Below are 22,988 nucleotides of genomic sequence, written 5' to 3'. Positions count from 1 at the left end.
GATGAATCTTGATATGTGATCGATCGTTTTTATTCTGCTTATTTTCAGAATGAGGTTGGATGAAGGATTCAGATTTGCACATTCTACTGCTGGAATCATTAACATGGTTCTTGAAGTCAATATGAAGGTAAATATTAGTATAGTCATATCTTGTGTGACTCAGTTAAGAATTTACTATTTGACACTGTTTTTTTCTGTGGACCAATTAAAACCTTTTGTCATGTTTAGGTAAATTTGAAGTTGGGAATAAATGATGTTGGTAAGAATAATGGAGCATGAAGTTTCATTCTCAATTTATTATTGGACTTATTTTTCATTAGACTTGATAGACATTCTCATAAGACGATAAATTGCAATAGAATAGACTTACCTTATCATTGTCTATCTAAAACAGCTTACAGCTGCGATACTATTGGGATTAAAATGTACAATAAACTACTCATAGATCTTATTTTGGAGACTGAAAATAAATTTTAAATTGGCTCATGTTAAATCCTTTTTATAGTACAGATGAATTCCTTGAGATTGCAAATTTTGTTTAATTATTTAATTTATGTTGAGGCTATAACATGCTATCCCGTCTGTATTCATACACTTAAAGTGATATTGTTATAGAAATATATGATTGTTTGATGTACTTATTTTGCTTGACATATTATTGACATAACATTACTAGTAGTTCTGTGAACAGTAGACCTCGCGCTCAGTAGTTACATTGACCTGTTGTTATGTTTTCTCAAAAATTAATAAATAATTTATCAATTTAAAATGTCTGGAAAAAATCCTAAATAAACATAGAGCTTTCTGTCCTATCGTACCCTGCCGTGTCGTCCCGGAATGTGAGTGTGAGCGCTTAAATGATTTCTAACATTTCCTGCATTGTACTTCCTAGAAATTGCAACTATGGCAAAGAAAAACTAGAAGATATTGAGAGAGAGCCATATACATCATAGACACAATACTAGAAACCAAATAGTTCATCTTCAGTACCCGCAACACAGAACTAAGAGCATATAACTCTCTTCCTACTGAAATAAAATGTATTGAGAGCTCAGAAAGGTTCAAGCATGCAATAAAAGCTTAATTATCGATGCATCTCCGTACAGTTTAGAGGAAAGCTTCAACTGTTGGCGCGTGTAGGCATTTTTGCAAGCATATCTTTAACTCCTTTGTATGTTCTCATTTTCTTTTTTTTCTTCTCTACGCTTTTATTATTTTTTTTTTGAGTACTGCACTCAATTCTTTTGACGTGTCATATACTACCAAGCTTTGCTTGATTCTGTAGTGTTATATGACGAAAATTAAACTAAACTAAACAATCCTGTTCACTCTTTAATACCGTGAGATTTATGGTTACAACGAGACTTATGAAAAACTTATTTCAAGTTTATATTTTATTTCAGTGTTTTGATGAAGGCACTAGGAAAACAGACATCCTTCCTTGTGTGATACAGTATGTTCTGTTCCCACCTCATACTGTATTTGTCACATCTAAAACTGAGTAAGTATCACATCTTTCTAATACATGCCATAATTTGATAAAATAAACAGGTTTCAAGTGACTTTTTAGTGCCAAATATAAGACAAGTATTTTTAATCATCCTATTATTCCCATTACCCAAACAAGCCTGGAGCTTGAAAAATATTAAAATATATAATAGAGGAAATATAAAAAATAAAATACTACAATATTTCATCTTAACAGAAAACGGTTAAAGAATTTTGAAGAATATCAACAACAAGGTTTCATTTTTTAGGCAGTGTCAAAAGACAATATTTATTTGTACTTTTGTTATCTTTTATCATCTATTTCCTATGTTTTCATATTGAATTTGCTACCTTTTATTATTTATTTCATAACAATAAATAATTGATAATGTTTGTAAACAATTATTTCACCTTAAATTTACATTTTAATTGGACTCCAAACATTGGTGATTGAGTCTCAGGTTGGTTTCAAGTTCATGAATAGTGAAGTCCTTTCCAATAATCTAAGTCTGGTGTGGTCATCGTTTATGTGGCCGACAACAGCCAGGGATCGGAGAAGGTGGCAAAGAATCATGTACAATTTGTAAATATATTGTAAATTTTGTTATTTCTAATGTTTTTTAGTAACTGACAACCAAAAATTACCTTAATTGAGAGGCTTTTGTTCATTTCATGAATGTCAAAAGCTATTATTATTTCTATTATTATAGTATCTTACGTCACATGGACGGGAAAGGGCCTTTTGCAGGCGAGAATGATGTTTCTAGTCGAGGCGTTAGCCGAGACTAGAATTTCATTCGAGCACTGCAAAAGACATTCACGTCCAAGTAACGTTCACTATTTTTTGTCATAATAATCGAAAGAAGAATAATTGAGAAATAGAAAACATTACCCTTTTGTTCTGAAGCTACTACATGCATTCTATAAACATAACCTAGTTTACAAATTCCGAATCAAGAATTTTGTGGAAGTTGACAAAACTTCCACCTGGAGCGCTGAAGGTTGTTTTTTTGTAGCAGTTTTGCTGTCCCAATTTCGGAACTAGGATTCATGCTCAACTTTGAAGAAAACATATGGTTTCATCACAGTAGAGTATGCTGTAATGAGAATCATATGTTTATTTGTTCTGCAAACAGCTGTTTATCGGTATGATTTCATGCATGGAAAACAGCTGAGATTGAATGACAATGACAAAAATAATGTTTTGTTTGTTAAACAACTTGATGTAAATATTATACAAATTTCAATAGATTATACCAGAGAAAAAGAAAATTTCTTATTATTTTTCCTCATGTTAAGCCTAATATTAATGGTAGATTCGTAACTAGTCCTGTAAGTCAAGGCTCAAATTCTATCCCATCACCTAACCTGCCTTGTCTACAAGTTATTCGTATAATTGTTGAACTTAAAATCATATTTTGAACGTGTGTGTGTGCGCATGATAACCATGCATGTACACACATGTTTATTATCCATGTCCCACCGTTAGTGGGGTCGCCGCTAACCTGTCTCCCCGACAACTAGTCTCCTCGCTATTTTAATCACAGGCGTCAGTACATCACCTGGCAAAATATACCATTGCCGTCAACTAGTCTCCCCGACAGTAAATTCCCTACTAGAACGAAAGAGCCTAGTTGTCGGCGACAACTAAGTTCCTCACATGCTCACGACAACTAGTCTCCCCGACAGTAAATCCCCTGCTGGATAGGCCTATGAGGGTCTGGTTGTCGTGATCGTACCCGACAACTAAGCTCCCCGACAGCTGATCCCTTATTGAACATTGAAACCAGCTTGAAGCGGGCGGGGAAGTAGTACAATCACAGACACTGTTTCACACATTCTATGAACTTGATTATTAGAAGAAAAGTTTGTTGATGCTGTCACTTCTATCACTGCAAACATAAAATGAAAAAATAAACTATTTCTCTTTCCAAATTCAACTAACTTGTAAATGTTCCTTATTGAATTGGCAAGCATTTTCAGAATGAGTTTGTACTTCTCGCAAGTGATTCCTGCATGTATGTACAGAATATAACATATATCATCAAGCAAAACTCTGATCTACTGTTTAGTCTTCAACTTATGGCATTCAAAACTTTAGATTGAAACTTTATACTCTTATATTTTTGTTTTTCCATGTAATGTGAATCGTAGGAATAAATCGACATTGATTTGTCACTGTTCTCATTCATTATTTTGTAACTATTCTCTTTAGATGTTCAAACCTCATTATAAAGTTTGAACTATTGGTTCTTGAAAAATGTGATATAACTCTTAAAAAAACTATGAATGACTGGGAAAACCAGGCGTGATTTGACGGAATCCATAGAGTAAGTGCATGAAATATATATGTCAATTTACTCGTGAAAACTCTGGCACTCAGAGCGTGCGAGGAGCTTGGTTGTCGGTTGTCGGGTTCGGTGACGACAACCAAACAACCAAGCACCTTGCAAGCTAGTGTCAACTAGTCTCCCCGACAGCCAATCCCCTACTGATCAGAGGGGAATAGTTGTCGGGACCGTAGACGACAACTAAGCTCCTCGGACGCTGACGACAACCAAGCTCCCCGTCAGTAAAGCTCCTCTCTCAGGAGCTGAGTTGACGCCGTCAGTAAATCCCCTCGAAAGTGGTTTTAAAAGGGGAGCAAAGTTAGCGCGTTCCCCGTTAGTGGAACAGAAAGAAGAATAATTTTGTTTTTTGACGGTAAATGGAATTTGATATTAATTTTAGGAACTCGGATGACGAAGGAGCGGGAGAGGGAGCCGAAGAAGATCAGAGTGAATTGCACGTGGAACTGATCTCGGAGTGTTGGATCGAACCACAACATGGCGTCGTCACCCGATCACCACCCAACAGATTCTACATGGAAAATCTCCGCTACTATCAACTAGCTGATGTGGTGAGCTCACACTTCTTCTCTTTTAATTTCATCTACACTTTTGTTTATTGTGTTTCTTCTTTGTGTTCAAGGCATGAGTTGTTCTGCCCAATCTTAATCACCCATCACCACCTTGTAGTTAAAATAACTAGTTCTGTGAACAATAGACCTTGCGCAGTTATAAACCACAGCCTCATCTAATACTGTCCATGGGAGTAAATTCTGTCGTGTCGGCGAGATTTCGGTCTGAAAACAACTAATGACTCTTAGGTTTGGTGTATCGACAATGCTAATTGTAATAAATAGAGACCATTGAAGAGCTAGAATAATGGCTTTTATTGACTAAAATAAACTGAGATAAAATAACAAACTTTCTGATGATTTAGAATAATTCAAACAACTGATTCATGACATATGATTATCATATCATTCTTCCCTCCCAGTAGTGGAACCTACCGGGGCCAATCTACGAATGTTGACAGAAACTTCTCTTCCATCAGAAAGTCTTACTTGAGCGACATGAGGGTTCAAATGAATAATTTCTACCTTTTCAACTTCAGGATCATGCTTACTGCGTCTTACAAAGGTCTTCATCCATGCCTCCTTGGCGTTGATCAGCCAGGATGGCAAGTTTGTCATAGACGTGGGATTACGAGGATGAATGAACATTCGCTCGTGAGGTGTGCAATTGATGGTCGTGCAGAGAAGCGAGCGAATGCTGCTTAGTGATTCTAAGAGTACCTTTTCCCAGTGAGAAGTATCCATGTTCCTGGACCGTAGGGCTAAACGGATTGTCTTCCAAATTATTCCATTGTAGCGTTCCACCTGTCCATTACCTTGAGGGTTGTAAGGTGTTGTGGAACTGGTAGCTACACCCTTGGACATTAAGTAATCTTTGACATCTTTTGATAGAAAACTGGTCCCTCTATCAGTGTGTATGTATGAAGGATAGCCGTATGTGGTGAATAAGTCATTGAGATTTTGAATTACTGTTTCTGATGACATGTCTCGACAGGGATAGGCAAAGGGAAATCTCGAATATTCATCCACAATAGTGAGGATGTACTTGTTTCTAGTTGATGATGGCAGGGGTCCTTTGAAGTCAATGTTGATCCTTTCAAAAGGCCGAGTTGCTTTTATCAATTTTCCTTTGAAACAGTTGAATCTTGGCTTCAGCTCTGAGCAGATCTTGCATTCCATGCAGACTTCTCTGATGTCATCTACCGAGTATGGAAGGTTATGAGCTTTAGTCCAGTGAAAAAATCTTGTGATGCCGGGGTGGCAGAGGTCTTGATGATATTTTATCAAGTCTTGTTTTGATGTGATACATCCCATTATCACACATGCTCGAGAAAGAGCGTCAGCAGTTATGTTCTCTTTACCAGGTCGGTAAATGATCTCATAGGTGTATTGAGATAGCTCAAGGCGCCACCTCATGATTTGTTTCCAACTAAAAATCCTAGGAAACGTATCTCCTTTTGACAGAATTTACTCTTCTCCTTGTTTATAGTAAGTGAGTTATTTGAAGCTGCTGCAAGAAACCGTTCAAGATTAGTGTCATGTTCTTCTTTTGAATTTCCACAAATTATGACGTCATCTAAATAAGCATAGGTATCAAATAATTTCTCTTTTTGTATGAGTGAATCAATTACTCTTTGAAAAGCTGAAACACCATTAGTGACACCAAAAGGAATACGACAGAACTGATAAAGTTTCCCACATGCTTCAAATCCTGTGTATTGCCTTTCTTCAAGTAAGATTGGTACTTGGTGATATGCGGATTTCAGATCTACAGTACTATACCAGGAATACTGAGCTACTTTGCGAACTAAATCTTCCATATTTGGAATGGGATAGGCGTCCAATTCAGTGAATTTGTTTATAGTTCTAGAATCTAGAATAATCTATAACCATCCTTTTTTTTCGGTTATCGGGTTTAACAACAAATGCTTGGGCACGCCAAGGTGTGTGGCTTTCTTCTATGATGCCATCTTCCAGTAATTGTTGAATTTCATTGGAAATAAAATCTTCATCATCTTTTGATAATTTGCGAGATTTGGTTGTAATTGGTTGACGATTGGGTTTTAGATGTCGAAAAAGGGAGCAAGGAGGAATTTTTGCTTGAGTTATTCCGCAAATAGTAAGAGGTGGCTTATTACCTCCAAATGGTATTTCTATACTGGAGAAATTGTTCATAAATTCGTGCCCAAGAATAATATTTTCACAGAGGTCTTGCATAAGCATTAAGGTTGTGTTTGTATAACTTTCTCCCTGAACTGTTAAATTCATGTTAACTTTGCCTCGGATTTGTGGTGTGAAGCGTTTTGAGCCTAAAGTTACTTTTCCTATCTCTGGTATAACTTCTAAATTCAGTTTTTTTGCATAGGTATCGTCAATAAAGTTGCCAGTTGCTCCAGTATCGATCAGTGCTTGACTTTCAGTTCCGTTTATGGTAATAGGAATAATAACCTTTGAAAGACATTTTTCGGCTTGCACTGAAGGTGTTAGTAATATCGAATTACTAAACTCTCTTTTTTTCTCTAATACGGAAGATTTTGAGTTACATACCCGAGCAAAGTGTCCCTTCTTACCACACTTCTTGCAGAATTCGTTTTTAGCTGGGCAAAATAGTCGAGAATGTTTTTTGTTGCCACAAAAAAGCATGCTTGTTCACTAATACTAACAGCTGATAATGAGGAGTCTGAAATGTTTTTTTGATTAGGAATTAGATTTGATGCATTTTCTGTATCTTTGCAAGCATTAAGCTCAAATGGAGTATTAGATTTATTGTAGCATTGTGATTGATCTTTTGCAGACTCAAAAGCTCTTGCACGATTAAGAGTTTCATGCAAAGACATATCTGGGCTTTCTAAAATTCGTTGGCGGATTTCGGATGAATATAAACCTGCAATCAATGCTTCTTTTATGTGCTCTTCTCGATTCTCTCTAGCAGAGATCGCTGTAAAATTACATTCTAGGCTGAGTTCTTTCAGTTTTAGGAAAAAATTATCGATGGACTCACCTTGTTTTTGTTTTCTCATAGAGAGAAGGTACCTTGTAAAGATTTCGCTTTTCTTCTTGATAAATATGCCTTCAAGGATGGAGATACTTTCCTCGAATGTAGTACAATCTATTATCAATTTCTAATTTTCAGCTGACAGCAAGGTAACTAAGATATCCAATTTCGTATCTTCAGTGTAATAGTTTCCTTTCAAGTAGGCATCCAGCATTCTTTTCCAGTGTCTCCATTCCATTGGTGCACTAGGAGAATCTGGATCCACACTTAGACATTTTGGTTTGAGAATTTTCCCAATTGATTCAGAGTTGAAAGATGTATCAACGGGTTCATTTCGAGATAATTCGGTAGGCTTATCCTGATTCCGTGATGGAGATTCAACATGATTTCGATCCCGGGTTTTTCTCTTTGGCATTTTGATTACCGGTACTTATTTTAGTCAATAAAATTGTAATAAATAGAGACCATTGAAGAGCTAGAATAATGGCTTTTATTGACTAAAATAAACTGACATAAAATAACAAACTTTCTGATGATTTAGAATAATTCAAACAACTGATTCATGACATATGATTATCATATCACTAATCATCTCTTGTAAACAACTACTATCATAAAAAGCTAATTTCCTCGAGTCGGTCAGACCGAGCTGAAAGCAGAGAAAGGTCGAGAGAAAATAAGATGTTACTACAAGTTATTAATTGCATGTAATCAATAACCCACTCGACAGCTGATAAATAATTCTATAGTCTGATTTTCACGGTAATATTGGCATATGAAGGAAACTCTTCTTCCTTTTATATTATCCGTTAAATGCAAAATTTCAAAATACCTTAAATATTCATCGACGCGCAATTGAAAAAGGAATTTTCCTGTCAAATTTCATGAAAATCCATTGCCAAGTGAGGAACCAATATGCAAATAATGAAGCATTTCGCATAACCTGATGAGATGGTTGTAATGCTTTCTCAACTCAGCTGCCATATGTTGTGACACCAACTTTGATTCGCGAAGCATAATTTCATGAATATTAAGATGTACAAATGAAAAATATGTCACTTCCACGTTCCACTCTTTTAACTTTCAAGCCAATTATAACTATAAATATATTGTAACTATAAATATATAAATCTCCTGTGATGTCATTTTAGACGCATTTAAATCTGCTTGTTTAGTACTTCTCATAGGTGAACAATATAACAAGGAGTCTCTCCTCCCAATTGATTGCATAATATTTTACTTCGGGTTTACTTCGCGTAATATTCTACTTCGGGTTTTTCCAGAGTTTAATTCAATATGGGCTTATCCTATGGGGTGGAGCAGCCAATACTAGTAGGGTGCTGCTTCTTCAGAAAAAAGTAGTAAGGCTTATGGCCAATGCTGACTACCTCGCTCATTGTCGTCCAATATTTGTCTCGTTGGAGGTTATGACTGTGTTCAGCCTGTACGTCATGCAACTCCTGGTCAAGGTCAGAGACGAGTTGGATGCTCTTGAATGTAGGTCTGAGATACACGGGCATTTCACCAGACAAGCATGTAATCTGAATGTTCCTTTTGTCAGGCTAAAAATACTTCAAGGACATTATAGAATATTATCAATCAAGGCATTCAATAAGCTGCCTGTTAGTGTGAGATATATGAATCAAGCCCGTTTTAAAACTCAAGTTAAAAAGCTGCTTACAGAGAACCCATTATATAATGTAGAGGAATTTTTCAATTTGCCCGTCGATGTAGTAAATACTTATTTTGTGTGATGATAATATATGTTTATGAATTGGCTCAGTAGTTTTATAGGATTTTGTTCTTGACGACACCTAATGTACATTAAATTGTATTTATTGGTGGATTAACGTATTCTATTCTATTTATTAATTGTAGTTATTGTATGATAACTAAAATATAATGAAATGCATTTAGAAGGTGAAGGAATAAAAATCAAAACGAAGCCTAAAAACCTTATAATATATTCAATCTTGTTGCATAATGAATAATCCTTATTTGATTTCAATGATTCTATGATTATGAAGTATCGTGGAATTTTGTTGACTAATTCATCTGCCGTGAAATTTAGTTGCCTGTCGCAAACCGTCAGTCTTGATCTGATTGCTGTATACGTTATTGAAATTTCTCTCAAACTGTAAGGTGTCTGCCGTTGTTGAAACTTGTCTTTATTTTTGATTATGTATAGAATGACACTTTTTGAGTACAACTGTCTGATTGGGTATGAAATGTGGACTAAAAATTCAACTAATGCGCAACTGCACACAAATTTATTAAAATATCATTCTATATGAAGAAGAAATCGAATAATTTTTTGTCAACTGATCATCAACATGACATTAAAACAAATTTCCAATAATCACAAAAACTGATAAGTGGATTGTAGTTACCTTGTTAACATACTTGGATTATGATCTCAATCAAAGCGTTGACACAAATTAATAATTGAGTTCTTTGATAAGAAATTTATAATTTTTCAAGTGGCTTATTAAGTAATCATTGAATAGTGGCGTCTGTCTATTTGAACAATTTATTGCACTGTAAAACAACCAGAATCATTTTTCAACTAAGACAGGTATTATCAAACATTCGACATACCCATTTGAAAAGTTATCATTTCATATGCTCTCAGTTGGAAAGAGTCTTATCTATAAACTGCTGTTTACACAGCAATATTCGAAATACTCTTGGTTTATAGGAGTGTACGTCGTATATATGATATTAATTCAAGTGAAGCATCGATTGCGTTCGAAGTGAAACAATCTTTCAACTCAAATATCATTGTAGTAAAGCAAAGGATCCATCATAATAGAATAAATTATTCCTACTTATACTTTGTTTCAAAATTAGGAATAAATGCATGTGTTATAGTGTATTGGGTATAGATATACTCCAATACATGTATATCAGTATCTTTATTACATACAGGAAACACGACACAAATAGATTAATTATTATTAAACGAAAACCCTAATTAAATGCTGTAAATCACTCCGAAGACTTCTGCTACTGCAAATATTGACAACAGGGTAAACAGCTAGATGGAAATTCGATGAGCCCGGGAATCGAACCCAGTAACTCCTTATTGCCAGTCAGGAATGCTTACCCTTACACCAAACTGACAATCTTTGGATAGCAGCGCTCATTTTATACGAAGCCATAGCTTCTAGTTTATTTCCATCTACAAATAGATTTAAAACACTTAAAAACTTGCATTATAAAGGAATTTTCGATGGCTATGCCATATTTTTCAACTGGTGAGTCGTCTATTTATTAGACTCAGTATATTTATTCATATAAATCAGCTCATCGAAAGTATGAATGTAGGCCTATACCCTGCGAGATTTTTTACCGGTTGTGACCGTTAGTCTATTAAATTAAACCACGAATAATTGATGTTGTCTAAATGAAACAATGCCAGGAGATCGAATGCCAAAAATCAATGACAATGAGTTAAATTTAATTGATGTATGTAGAACTAGGTCATGGTATTTTTGAGTATGATTTGTAACGTTCAACTCTTCAAATTGTAGAAATCTGTTATCGTTCTAGTAGTTCTTACTCCATGGATGGACCCCATCCATCTATGATGAGGTCCACATTATAATGACAGTATTTGATTATTATTGGTATTGGTATCCTTGTCTATCATTCGACAAAGCAGATAGTGCTATCAATTTCTAGCTCCGCAGCGTTGCCAGATTGTTGTCTCCATTACTCCAGGATACCTATAGTGAGTTCCACATTACAATGTCAGTATTTGATTAACATTGGTGTTGCTATCCTTGTCTATCATTCGACAAAGCAGATATCGCTATCCTTTTCTAACTCCGCAACGTTGCCAGATCGTTTTTCAGCAATGTAGGAATATAATTGACAAAATATCTAGTCTCAATTATGAAAATTTATTTTTATTCAATAGTAATATTTTTTCGTGATGAATGATCATTTTAAACAAGATTGATATTACATCAGATATAGGCTACTGATATAAGATATTCTTCATAGAAGGCAGCGGCAATGCCGATTCTCGGCAACACTGTTCTCCTATATTTCTCCACTGCCATTCTAAAGTAGACCTCACTATAGGAAGTGGTTTGTTTCTCTAAATATAAGGACTCAATCATAATCAATATGATAGCTATAGCTACCCAAGTACAGTTTCTCATTGGATTTAATAATTATTTTGGGAATGAATGAAAAAAATCTTGGAAAATCCACTTTTACATTAATTATTGAATTATCATTATTATTCTTTCTTTTGTTATTTCTTTATCGAAATTCTTCTAACATTACATGTACTCAAATATAGAGAAATCAATATAAATTACACCATATGTCATATAAGCAGTAAGACGTTTTTAGATATCCATAATTATTGTTAAAATTTTGTGGCTACCCCATGAAGCTTATTATCTATAAAAATAATTCTTCAGGGAATGAATAAAAATTATCTGGGAAAACGATCCACTTTTTTGCGATTTTCAAGCTTAGCCCAGTGGAGATATTTTCTCAATAACTGTATTCTAAGTATCAAGTTTGAGGCGAGTATAATGTTGCCTTCAACATTAATGCGCTTAAATTATTAATTTCTCTTTATTCATTAAAATGTAATTTGAAGATGAGATTAGACAACTTTCAGTTTTTTTACTAGCAGCAGATAACTCGTGCTTCACAAGGGTCTAATTACAAGCTGAAAACTCAAATCGTTAAGGCTGTGCAAAGGCTTAAAATAAACTTTCTACTGGTGATATTTTTCAAAGTTTTTCGATTTGTATATCATTAAGCTATCAAAATGAAAAAGTTTTCTAAGGAAATTTTTTTGAGATATGAGCGCCTAAAGATTAAATTTTTGGGACAGAACATTTCAAATTCGGTAATAGATAAATGCATGAGATTTAGAGGATGGATTCTTCATGGTATTCTTGATCTAGTAAAACAACAATTTTCTGAAAATATCAATTTTTAAGATAGTTATTCAATTTGCCAAAAATAACTTTTAGTTGAGTTATTTTTGGTAAATTGAATAACTTTTTCAAAAATTGATATTTTCAGAAAATTTTTGTTTTATTAGATCAACAATACCATGAAGAATCCATCCTCTAAATCTCATGGATTTATATTTTACCGAATTTGAAATGTTCTGTCCCAAAAATTCATACTTCAGGCGCTCATATCTCAAAAAGTAATGATCGGAAAAAAATCCTGAGAAAACTTTTTCATTTTGATAGCTTGATGATATACAAATCGAAAAACTTTGAAAAATATCACCAGTAGAAAGTTTATTTTTAGCCTTTGCACAGCCTTAAGAATTGAAAATAGGCCTATAACCATCGTCGGCAAATTGAGAATCTTTATGCAAAATGTCAAGTTAATGAGTTGAGTAGTTGAGACGTGATGACGCGTCATTCGTGAATTTCCTATCCCCTACCTGTATAAACCAGCTCTTCCCTTTATTATATCATAGATGAGATGAGTGAAAGACAGGTGAAGCATTAGACACGATTGAAAATATGAAACTCGGTAGGGGAAATAAAGTTTTAGCCGTCGAGGTGAGAACGTACATCTGTAGAGATCGCTTTAGAACGGTTATCATCAACACAGCCAGGCGGGCAGATAACAGCGGTTATCTTTAATGGTGGTAGGGACAGGTAAATGTTGATTTAGTTTATCTGCAAGTGGCTGTCTGGCTTTTTCTGTCGACCGTATAAAAAGTTGTAATATTAAGAGACGGCTTCAGTTAGCTGGGAGATCACATAGTGGGTTGCCGTCAGTTGGAAGCGGGATCTAGGCAGATTTTTCTATTTTGCCAGATCTAACTCTTCCAGCTCATGGAAACTTTCTATTTTCTACGTGCTTCACCTGATCTTACTCCATCCAGGTTTGCTGTTATTCTAATGTAAGGTCTCCAAATTCTTCAGTTCTAATTTTAATTGTGTAGCCAATTTGAAACATTAATAATGGTAATAATAATTCATTCAGAATTTTCTCACAGCTAGCGCACAAGTCTAACTTTGCTGGCTGTGCCAAAACATTAAGATTTATTTTAATTTATATTTGTCTTATGTATCTTGTATTTTGGTGAAATAGATTTTATTTTATTCTAGAAATTCTTTATTTCTAATTTCTATTGTGTAGCCAATTTGAAATATTCAAATACTAATAATAATTATGCATTTATAATGATAATACTATTCGATATAATGTTTATTTTTACACAGTATACTGTTCGAAATTGGAAGGTGATACTGTTATTTATAATGATAATCATTCATTTAGACATAGCTAATTTGAAACATTTAAATAATAATAATTATGCAATTATAATGATAAAACCATTCGATTTTATGTTTATTGTCAAGTTATTTAACAAAGTATACTGTCCGTAATTGAAAGGTGATATTGTGCTAGATATTCGTATCCATAGAAATATTTTTAATACAATTAATTATTATATTGTATCATTGAAAAATATAACTCTTGACGAATAAAATTAAATTGATTATTCTATAAAGGAATGAACAGTTAATATTACATCAGATATATACCGGTGTCAGCCAACCTTTATAGGAGGCATTAACAAGGCTGAGAATCGGCAACGCTTTTCTCCTATCTTTCTCCACTTCCATTATAACGTAGACCTCACTATTAAAACCGATATGTTGTGGATTTACTCCATATTAATGGGAAATGAAAGAAATGTTGTCAGTTGCACATAGTTTGTGATATTATAAATTATGTGCAACTGACATCTCTTCAATTTCACCTGAGAAACTTGTTTCAGTTGTTACACCAATTTAGTGTAGTGCAGTACAGTACACTCTGTTAGAAGTTGATAATTCACTATTTAATAGATTTTACTGAAAGTTTTAAAATGTTTATGACTACTTCAGGTTTTTACTCAATCAAGTACTTCTATGATTATCTACCTGAAGATTACCTTTACTATCACAGTAAAGATAAAATTTAATTTTCATCATCACTTTATTGAAATTGTTTTGGTGTGTCAACATTATAAATCTCTAGTTTACTGAAGAATCTAGTGTAATCAGTTTACCAGATAATGGGCGATGTGAATAAAACCAAAGCATATGCTCATGAGCATGAGCATGGAGCATAAGGTTTTGCTCATGAGCATTAGGTAGAAGCATAAGCATTAGCTCATTTTTATATGAATAAACTTTACCTTATACTCTTATCTTATGCTCCTGAACTCTGGAGCAGATGCTCACGTATTTTGAAGATTTTTCATCAGCTGATTCGCCTTTGTGGCCTTACTTTGTTTTTATAGCTCATGTAAGCGCTAAATATGCAAGTATAGACACCATTTGTGTTTGGTCGTCTGCTCTGTTCCCTATTCATGAATTGAGTTTTATGTTAGTTGAGTTTTGAATTTTGAAATAATTGCGTGAAAAAATGTCATCTCTATAATAATTTTCAGCAAAATCTTATAATCTTAATAGCCTCCTTATAATCGTCTACACTCTCATCTTCTTAAATGCCTATTTCCTATTCTGTGATTGCTATCATTATATCGGATAGGTATCTTTTGTATTTATTCTTTTTTAGGAATAATGGTGATACATCATGGTTGAATCTAAAAAGAGTTTTATAGTTTTCAACTATTGGTTGTGATCGTATCTGGTATACTTTCCTCTTACCCACACGAATTAGTTGAGCCATTTTACTATGAGCAAAAAGTGAAAAGCTGCTCCAGAGTAGACTCAAATTTGATGAAATGCTCTAGTATATTCATACAATTTCGAGCAAAAGCTTTTACTTTTGAGCAAATGCTCAAACAATTCTCTTGATGAGCATGAGCAAAAGGTTTTGCTCACGTTTATTCATAGAAAATGAAGCATATGCTCCATATTTTAGAAGTATAAGCAAATGCTCAACTTTATTCATATGGCTCATTGAAAATGGTGTAACTACTGTAACTAGTTAATCGATATCTAAATAAGCAAGTCGATGTGTAAACTCTTTTATCATTCTATTCAAAGATCGCAGTAGTATATTAATTCACAGAAAGAAGTTTAATACAGTTTTCATTCATGAATGCAATTCAAAAAACTATAAACATTCATAATTATTTATGTTTTTTTTTCTTATATTAGAATATTAATGTTCCATGTGATCTTGAGGGTGAGATCACATTTAAAGCGTATATGTGCAAGTGCACGTCATATGATGAATGAGCCGAGAAACAAATGTGGAAAGAACACGTTGTGACTTACATGTAGCTGCTCACACTTCACACTGAACGCAACCTGCAAGTGCACGCAACCAGTGTCACTGTTCCTATTGCTCTTTACACATTTTGTTTCTCATCTGCTCGCATGGTCATGCATAACCAAGCGGGCACTTGCACATACACACATCCAATGTGATCAAATCCTGAGTCAAAGTTCAGTTTGAAATATAGTGCTATTGACGTCTTATTCATCTAGTAGGCAGTGGTGCCATTTCACCAAACTGCTAGGGGGGGGGGGCTAAAACCAAGAGGTATAGGGGGGGGGGAGGAATACCCCCAAAGGATAGAGGGTCATGGATTTTTCCACATAAATGTTACATTCGAAGATGTTTTAATATATGCTTCATTTTTTCCAGTTTTATACAAATGTGGTTGAAGTATCAATGATACATAATAATACAAACATATACATTATTCGTTATTAAATCATGAAATATTTATTAGAAATATAAAGGCCTACAGAGAGGCCCTAAAGTACGAATACACTGAAACAGATGTCTTAAAAATCATGGAAACAGATGAATTTTTCTTTTACAATGACAATTTCATAGGGGATCATATTCTAATTGGAAAATAACTTTCATTTAAATAGCTAAAGAAACCTTAAGCTGGTCCCATAATTCTCACCATCTCTTTACATACATTGATTGTCTGATTGTGCCCTCTTTTTTGCTTTCACTGTGACATCTTGCAACTTGTTATTCTCACGTTGAAATTTACGCAATAACTCACTTATTGTGCACGATCAATAATTGTATCCATTCTATATTTAAGCTTCAACTATACCACAGAGAAAAATATATTCTTTATTACTCCACACCCGTAGCCATACTTTCAAAGCAATTTCGCTACATTGTTGATACTGTAGAAGGAATTATACTACTGCTGTTTGAAAACAGTATTAAATCAGTATGAAATTCTAAGGATTCGTGTAGATAGACCCGCATTTTCATTATTTATCTGATAAATAATGCCCTGAATGGCCCCCCTGCCCCCCCTGAATGGCGCCCCTGCTAGTAGGCTATTCTAGTAGGATTATCAAGCTTAACTAGATTAACATTATAGTATAAAAATGGTAAGCCAGTTGAAATCTGAATGTTGAAGTGAACTGAACGTTAATGTGATTGTATTCCAAGATTTTAAAATCTATAATAATATGTAATAGTATAATATATAATAATTTATAATTATATTAATCAATCACATTTATATTTACATTCGTAATTCATCAATAATAACGTCAAAATAAATTATCAAACTTATCTTGAAATATCAAGTGAATCTTATTATTATTTGCTTGTGATTTGGCTAAGGGTGCTTTCTAGAGACAGGACAGGTGTGTTGAACATGTGTGTACACACATGCATGTTGTGTCATCAGCAAGAGGATTCAAACAAAAAACAGCTGTTTGACAGCAGCTTCTAACATAAAATAAACAACCTATAACAATAAATAAACCACTGAAAAATTACAAATTATAATGATACAATAATAATTTAACGTTAAATAGAGCAGTGAGGAAAAATAAACTACAAAAAATCGAAGATACAAAAACCAAACATGAATAATAAATTTTGTCAGTTGTTAATTTGTTATATATATTATATAATATATATAAAGTTGCAATTCAGACTCATGAAGATAAAAGAAGGTGTATTACTTATCAATATATTCTTCTTGGTTAGCCTATTTTCATACTCCCTTAAATTATGTGTAGTCAAAATAAATATGTGATGATTTAACAGCAAAAGAATACAGTCCTAAAAAATAATCTTGTAGCGCTGAGTTGGTGATATGTTAAATTTAGTCTCAACTCACAGGGTTTGAAATATTGTTACAATCAAGTAACTAATTCTTAGCGCAATACAATTATAAGCCAGTTTTCCCAAACAGTATTATTGAAATTTTTGTATTAGAATATAAATGTTCCTAGATTACTTGTAATCAATAGAATATTTAAATTCTTTGAATAAAGGCAAATTTTAAACGGATAAAACTTCCTTAAGTTTTGACTGAAAAATAGTCTTAGGTCAGCACATTCACTAAAATATTGAACAATGGAAAACTAGATTCGGCAGATATTTTATTTATTTTTAAAAACTGGAATATTATTCCTTTCAAGTATCAGTCAATCGAGTTAAGATATCATGAGTTTTCATCGAAATAAAAATGATTGGCTGATAGATGGTGTAGAGTTATAGTGAGGTTCACGTTAAAATGACAGTATTTAATAAACATTGGTGTTGCTATACATGTCTGTCATTCTACAAAGCAGATAGCACTATCCTTCTCTAGCTTCGCAACGTTGCCAAATCGTGTTTTAACAATGTAGAAATATAATTAATTAGCATATAAAATCCCAATTATAAAAATGTATTATTTAATCAAGAAAAATATGTTTTCTTGACGAATAAAATATAATTAATCATTTTTAATAAGAATGAACAGTTACATATTAATCAGATATACCAGTATCAGCTATACTCTATAGAAGGAAGAGAGAATCGGCAAACCTGTTCTCCTATCTTTCTCCACTGCCATTATAACGTGGACCTCGCTATAGACTGTGTTACAGGCCTCTTGTATCACATAATAGAGGCCTATCAGAGCATCATACAAGTTGTATTCTATTGATGATAATCTTATATATAATATAATATCATAATTTGATAATATCACATTGATTTGTATTTCATCGTTCAAGAAAAATAGATTGTATCTTTAATGTTTGAAATAATCTTTGAACTTTGTAAATGAGTTAATTTGTGAGCATGTAGAATATAATGAATAAGTGTTTAGGGTGGTTTACCGGGAACTGAAGAAGATGGCAACTGCGTGGTACGTGGTGCTTTGAACTAAGTAGAGAAGTGGTCTTTTCACTTTTCATTGTTTTAGTGAGATTCACTCCTCCTACTTACTTCAGCCACAACATATCTGCTCTCATCTGACTCATCAATGCAACGTCAACTCCTACAATACAATCAAGTTTATTTGCTTCTAACTGACAGAGGCGGCCCTAGAGTTTGCGGGGCCCAAGGCGAAGTTTAACGGTGGGCCCCTTTTAATATCTAAAATAAATAATTGTCAACCATTCACTTGGAAAAAAGTGCTGATTCAATGAACAAGAAATAAGTTTGTACTATAAATTTATTATCATCATTCGCAGAGCAACATATGTATTAGGATATACATCGATTAAGTTTTTCTCAATCAGTAATTTAACTGCTTCACTAATTTTCAAGTGCACAGGTATGGTTCGGCAGTACATTTTCAATTCTTCACATAGTTCTTCGCCGTCAATGTCGGAGTTAGATGTAGTTTCTGTCTTAAATGTTGGCGTCTTTTGAAGTTGTTTACAGAAACTTAAAATCTCTCTATCAGATTTGTCCTTCAACGAATTTAGTCTTCAGAGATACCCAAATCTCTCTTCATCCTTTTTAAGCTCAATAAATCTCAACTCAGTGCTTTCAGTAATTTTTCAATGAGAATATAGAAAAAATCTGTTCTGAAAAGGTCTTCTGCATTTGAGCTTATATCATCTTCTCCTTCATAAGAAAAGCTGGATTTTTTTCTGTCTAATTTTTTTGAACTCTTTTGATATACTAAGTTCTTCAGCAATCTCATTTGCACTGACCATTGCAGAGACTAGGCCATTATTTTTGTACTCAGCCAACCAAGATAGAAACTTATCGAAGTGATTTATTGCTAAGTTATTTATGTCAGCTCTTTGCCACATTTTACTAATAAACTGAATTTTTACCAACAAATCGTACCAAATAATTAATGAAAGTATGAAATTATACGAAAGAATTTCATTTGTGAGTGTATTACATTCGCTGGCAGTAGCAGAATCATTAGTAGAATCTGAAAGTTCTTCTAAACACTCAGCAATCTCTTTTAGTTGATAACGAAGAGCTTTAACACTTTCTACTCTACATTCCCATCTAGTTTCTGTTAGAGGCTTCAAAGTAAGGGTAATATTTGTTTTGTTTTTCAGAATACTCCATCTATCAGATGAAGCAGAAAACAATGTATTGTTCGTTTCTTTTGTAACGTTCCAAAAAAACATACAAGCCATACATTAGTCGAAACTACAGTTAGCCTAGCAGCTAATAGTTAATGCCCACCCACTCCAAGTGCGTTTGCGTAAACAATAATCATAATCTGGAAATTAGTTGTACATAGGATCGAAGTTTTGCCGATTATATAGTATATTTTAAATTTAAATATTAAATTTTAAAATTCCTTCTTAATTTTTTTTCTGTGTGGGGCCCCAGAGAAGCGCGGGGCCCCAGGAGCCGCCTTGTTCGCCTTCATGTAGGGCTGCCTCTGCTAACTGATCAAGTTACAAACAATAATATCCATCTAAATTTTCTGTAATAAATATTCTGTTAATCAAGTTGTAAATATTATAATGATATGTTTAAATTAATATTATATTTATTTATTCAATTATTCAGTAATAAACAACTTCTAGAAAAGTATAACAGGCTTATGTACGCCCAAAACGGTTCCAATTGTAATTCATACAACAATCTCTATGATTCTACTATCTTACTTTTTTAACACTGCCTATGCTTTGTATAAAATTGATCATTGATTAAATGTGTTTTTCATTCAATATTATTCTTATTCTCTGTAGTATTCTGATTGCTCATTTATAAGCTTCTTGGTTTAGTTTAGTATCGTTTAAGATATAAAATAAATGTGTATGATGTTGTGATGCTTTTCCATAATGGAAACCCAAATTGAAATTGTCGTCCATTTTGCCAACCACTTTATAAAAGTGGTTGACAATTCAATTTGTGTTTTCATTCACATGCATTCTAATTTATAGTCCAGACAATGAATGCTCAAAGAAGGGTATAGGGGGAAAAGTTGGGAAGACAATTTTTGACCCCGCAGTTCTGTTAAGGGTAGTAAGGAGGTTAACATATCAAAATTCCCCCCTTACACATTGTGCTGAGGGGGTGGGGGTGGTTTGAAGGTACAATTTTTTGGTTTCTTGCATAAAACTCAAAAACTATGTATCCTAAGGACTTGACTGTCATATAATAAATTGAAGATTACATAATTTCCTACAATATTCATTTTAAAACTTTTTTTATATCTCCTCTAGTTTTCGAGATATCCCTACTTTAAGGTGTGATATTTAAAAAAAAAACACGTTTGCCACCATTTTTTTTTCTATTCTTGCTCTTATAACTTATCAAAAATCGATGGAAAAAATCCATGTTGATTATGAGCTTATAGAGCATTAAATTCTCTTCAATTTGATGTATAATTTCACACTTGTACGAATTTCCCTACACCTTTTGCAGCAGCTTTAGTGTTGAGTGTGAAATCTCCATTTTCGCAACAATACACTTTTTGTTTGCTGGAATTTTGTGATATTCTTAACAGTTCCTGAAATATTCGCTCATGAAGGTGTGTAATTGTTAAAATGACAGGTTTTTATCCAATGTTTTGCTCTTTTAGGGCTTATAACTCTTCAACAATGCATAATAGAAATTGATGATTATCGTAGGTCTGTGGAGCATTGATTCTATTTGAAATGGTGTATTATTTCACTATTCCAAGTTTTCCTTTCATTGTTATAGCACCTTCAATGTAGGGGGAGAAATTATCATTGCTGCAACAATTGATCGTTTGACAATGACATTTGAAGGGGGTGTCTGTGACACAATTTTTTACTTTGCAGCTTGATTTGGACTAGTTGATAGGTGAACATAGCAAAAGTGTGCATCTTCATCCCCTCTGTTGAAGGTGTGGAACCGCTGAGTTGACACTTGTTGCAGCAATGAAAATTTCACCCCCTACATTCAAGCTCTAATCTAATGCTCTATAAGCTCATAATCAACATGGATTTTTCCTATCGATTTTTAATAAGTTATAAGAACAAAAATAGAACAAATTGGTGGCAAACGTGTTTTTTTTCAAAAATATCACACCTTAAAGAGCGGATATCTCGAGAACTAGAGGAGATATAAAAAAGTTTTAGAATGTATATTGTAGGAAATTATGTAAGCTTCAATTTATTATATGACAGTCAAGTCCTTAGAATACATAGTTTTTGAGTTTTATGCGAGAAACCAAAAAATGGTACCTTTAAACCACCCCCACCCCCTTAGCACAATGGGTAGGGGTGGGGACATTTGATATGTTAACCTCCTTACTAGGCCTACCCTTAACAGAACTGCGGGGTCAAAAATTGTCTTCCCAACTTTTCCCTCTATAATATTTCCTTGACTGGACTATTACACTTTATAACATTAAAAGTTATGTGGGCATCCTCTTCCACTTAACCCACAGTCAAAATATTGGACAGGGTTAAAATTAATTCTTAACTGAAATAGTCTTTGAGGTGACCACATTAGAAAAGATAGGGTAATACAAAGTAACCAATTTTAATGTAGATTATAATTAGTGGCAATAATAATTAATATTATGCTATTCTATTGAATATGAATATATGGATCTCTAAACAATTTTTGAAACCTTACAGATCCTTCTTCAACCTTTCTAGCTTTGTGCTCCTATTTAATCTCTTTATATTAATAACTAGCAGGTAACCCGTGCTCTGCAAGGGTCTCACTGTTTATTTTTCCAGTTTTCTTCAGAAAATGTCTCTGTAGTAAGGTAACTGCTATTTTTAAAACGATTCTTAGTCATTCAAAGAATCTATAACTTCATCAACATTCAGTATAAGGAGATATAATAATAATTTTTTCCTACAGATACCCTGAAAAGTGACCATTTCTGCACTGATTTCAGGCCACAAAGAATCACTTTTCCGCACTAGTGCGCAAAGTGAGTAATTTGCGTACTCCAGATTTGCAGCATGACAACGCAAAATAATTAGTAGGTTATATGGAGCACCAGTGCAGCAAAATCAAAATTAAGTTGGTAACTGTGACTGTGGTGCAAGTTATAATAATATTAAGGACATCGTGGACAGCGACATGAGTGACAGCCGCCCCTTCATTCAAACACTACTACATTATTCAATTTGACAATAAATTAAGGTTTTTATTAATAACAGCATCACACACACAAACATTTGATGGATTTCAGCCATCATTTTACTCATAATTACCCACTTTTCATATTCAATTGTAACTGTAGGAAAAATTTAATGTGAAATACGTACGCAAAGTTCCTCTGCTGCGCTCAACAAACCATTCCGCCCTCGCCTTTTCTTTCGGTGCAGCAAACTGTCACTTTGCGCACTAGTTGCACAAATAACTATTCTGATTGCCATTGAATTGCAACCAGAGCAGTTTATTTACAAATACATATACATAATAATTATAATACACATACAAAAGTTGCTAATAATAAACTTAGTCCTA

The 22,988-nt window shown here is 33.6% G+C and overlaps 1 protein-coding gene across 1 annotated transcript in view; it reads left to right on the top strand.

The window, feature by feature from the left end:
- Positions 1-22,988, top strand: part of LOC111050612 (KICSTOR complex protein SZT2) — a gene marked incomplete at its 3' end in the record, with an annotated part of 112,577 nt that overhangs the window by 49,596 nt on the left and 39,993 nt on the right. Inside the window, 3 exon segments of the mRNA XM_039441409.1 lie at positions 49-127; positions 1,404-1,501; positions 4,219-4,387. Coding sequence (XP_039297343.1) covers positions 49-127; positions 1,404-1,501; positions 4,219-4,387 — 346 coding nt within the window.

Source organism: Nilaparvata lugens, chromosome X (genome assembly GCF_014356525.2).
Source record: "Nilaparvata lugens isolate BPH chromosome X, ASM1435652v1, whole genome shotgun sequence".
NCBI classification, from domain to species: domain Eukaryota; kingdom Metazoa; phylum Arthropoda; class Insecta; order Hemiptera; family Delphacidae; genus Nilaparvata; species Nilaparvata lugens.
This window is presented reverse-complemented; position numbering and strand designations above follow the sequence as displayed.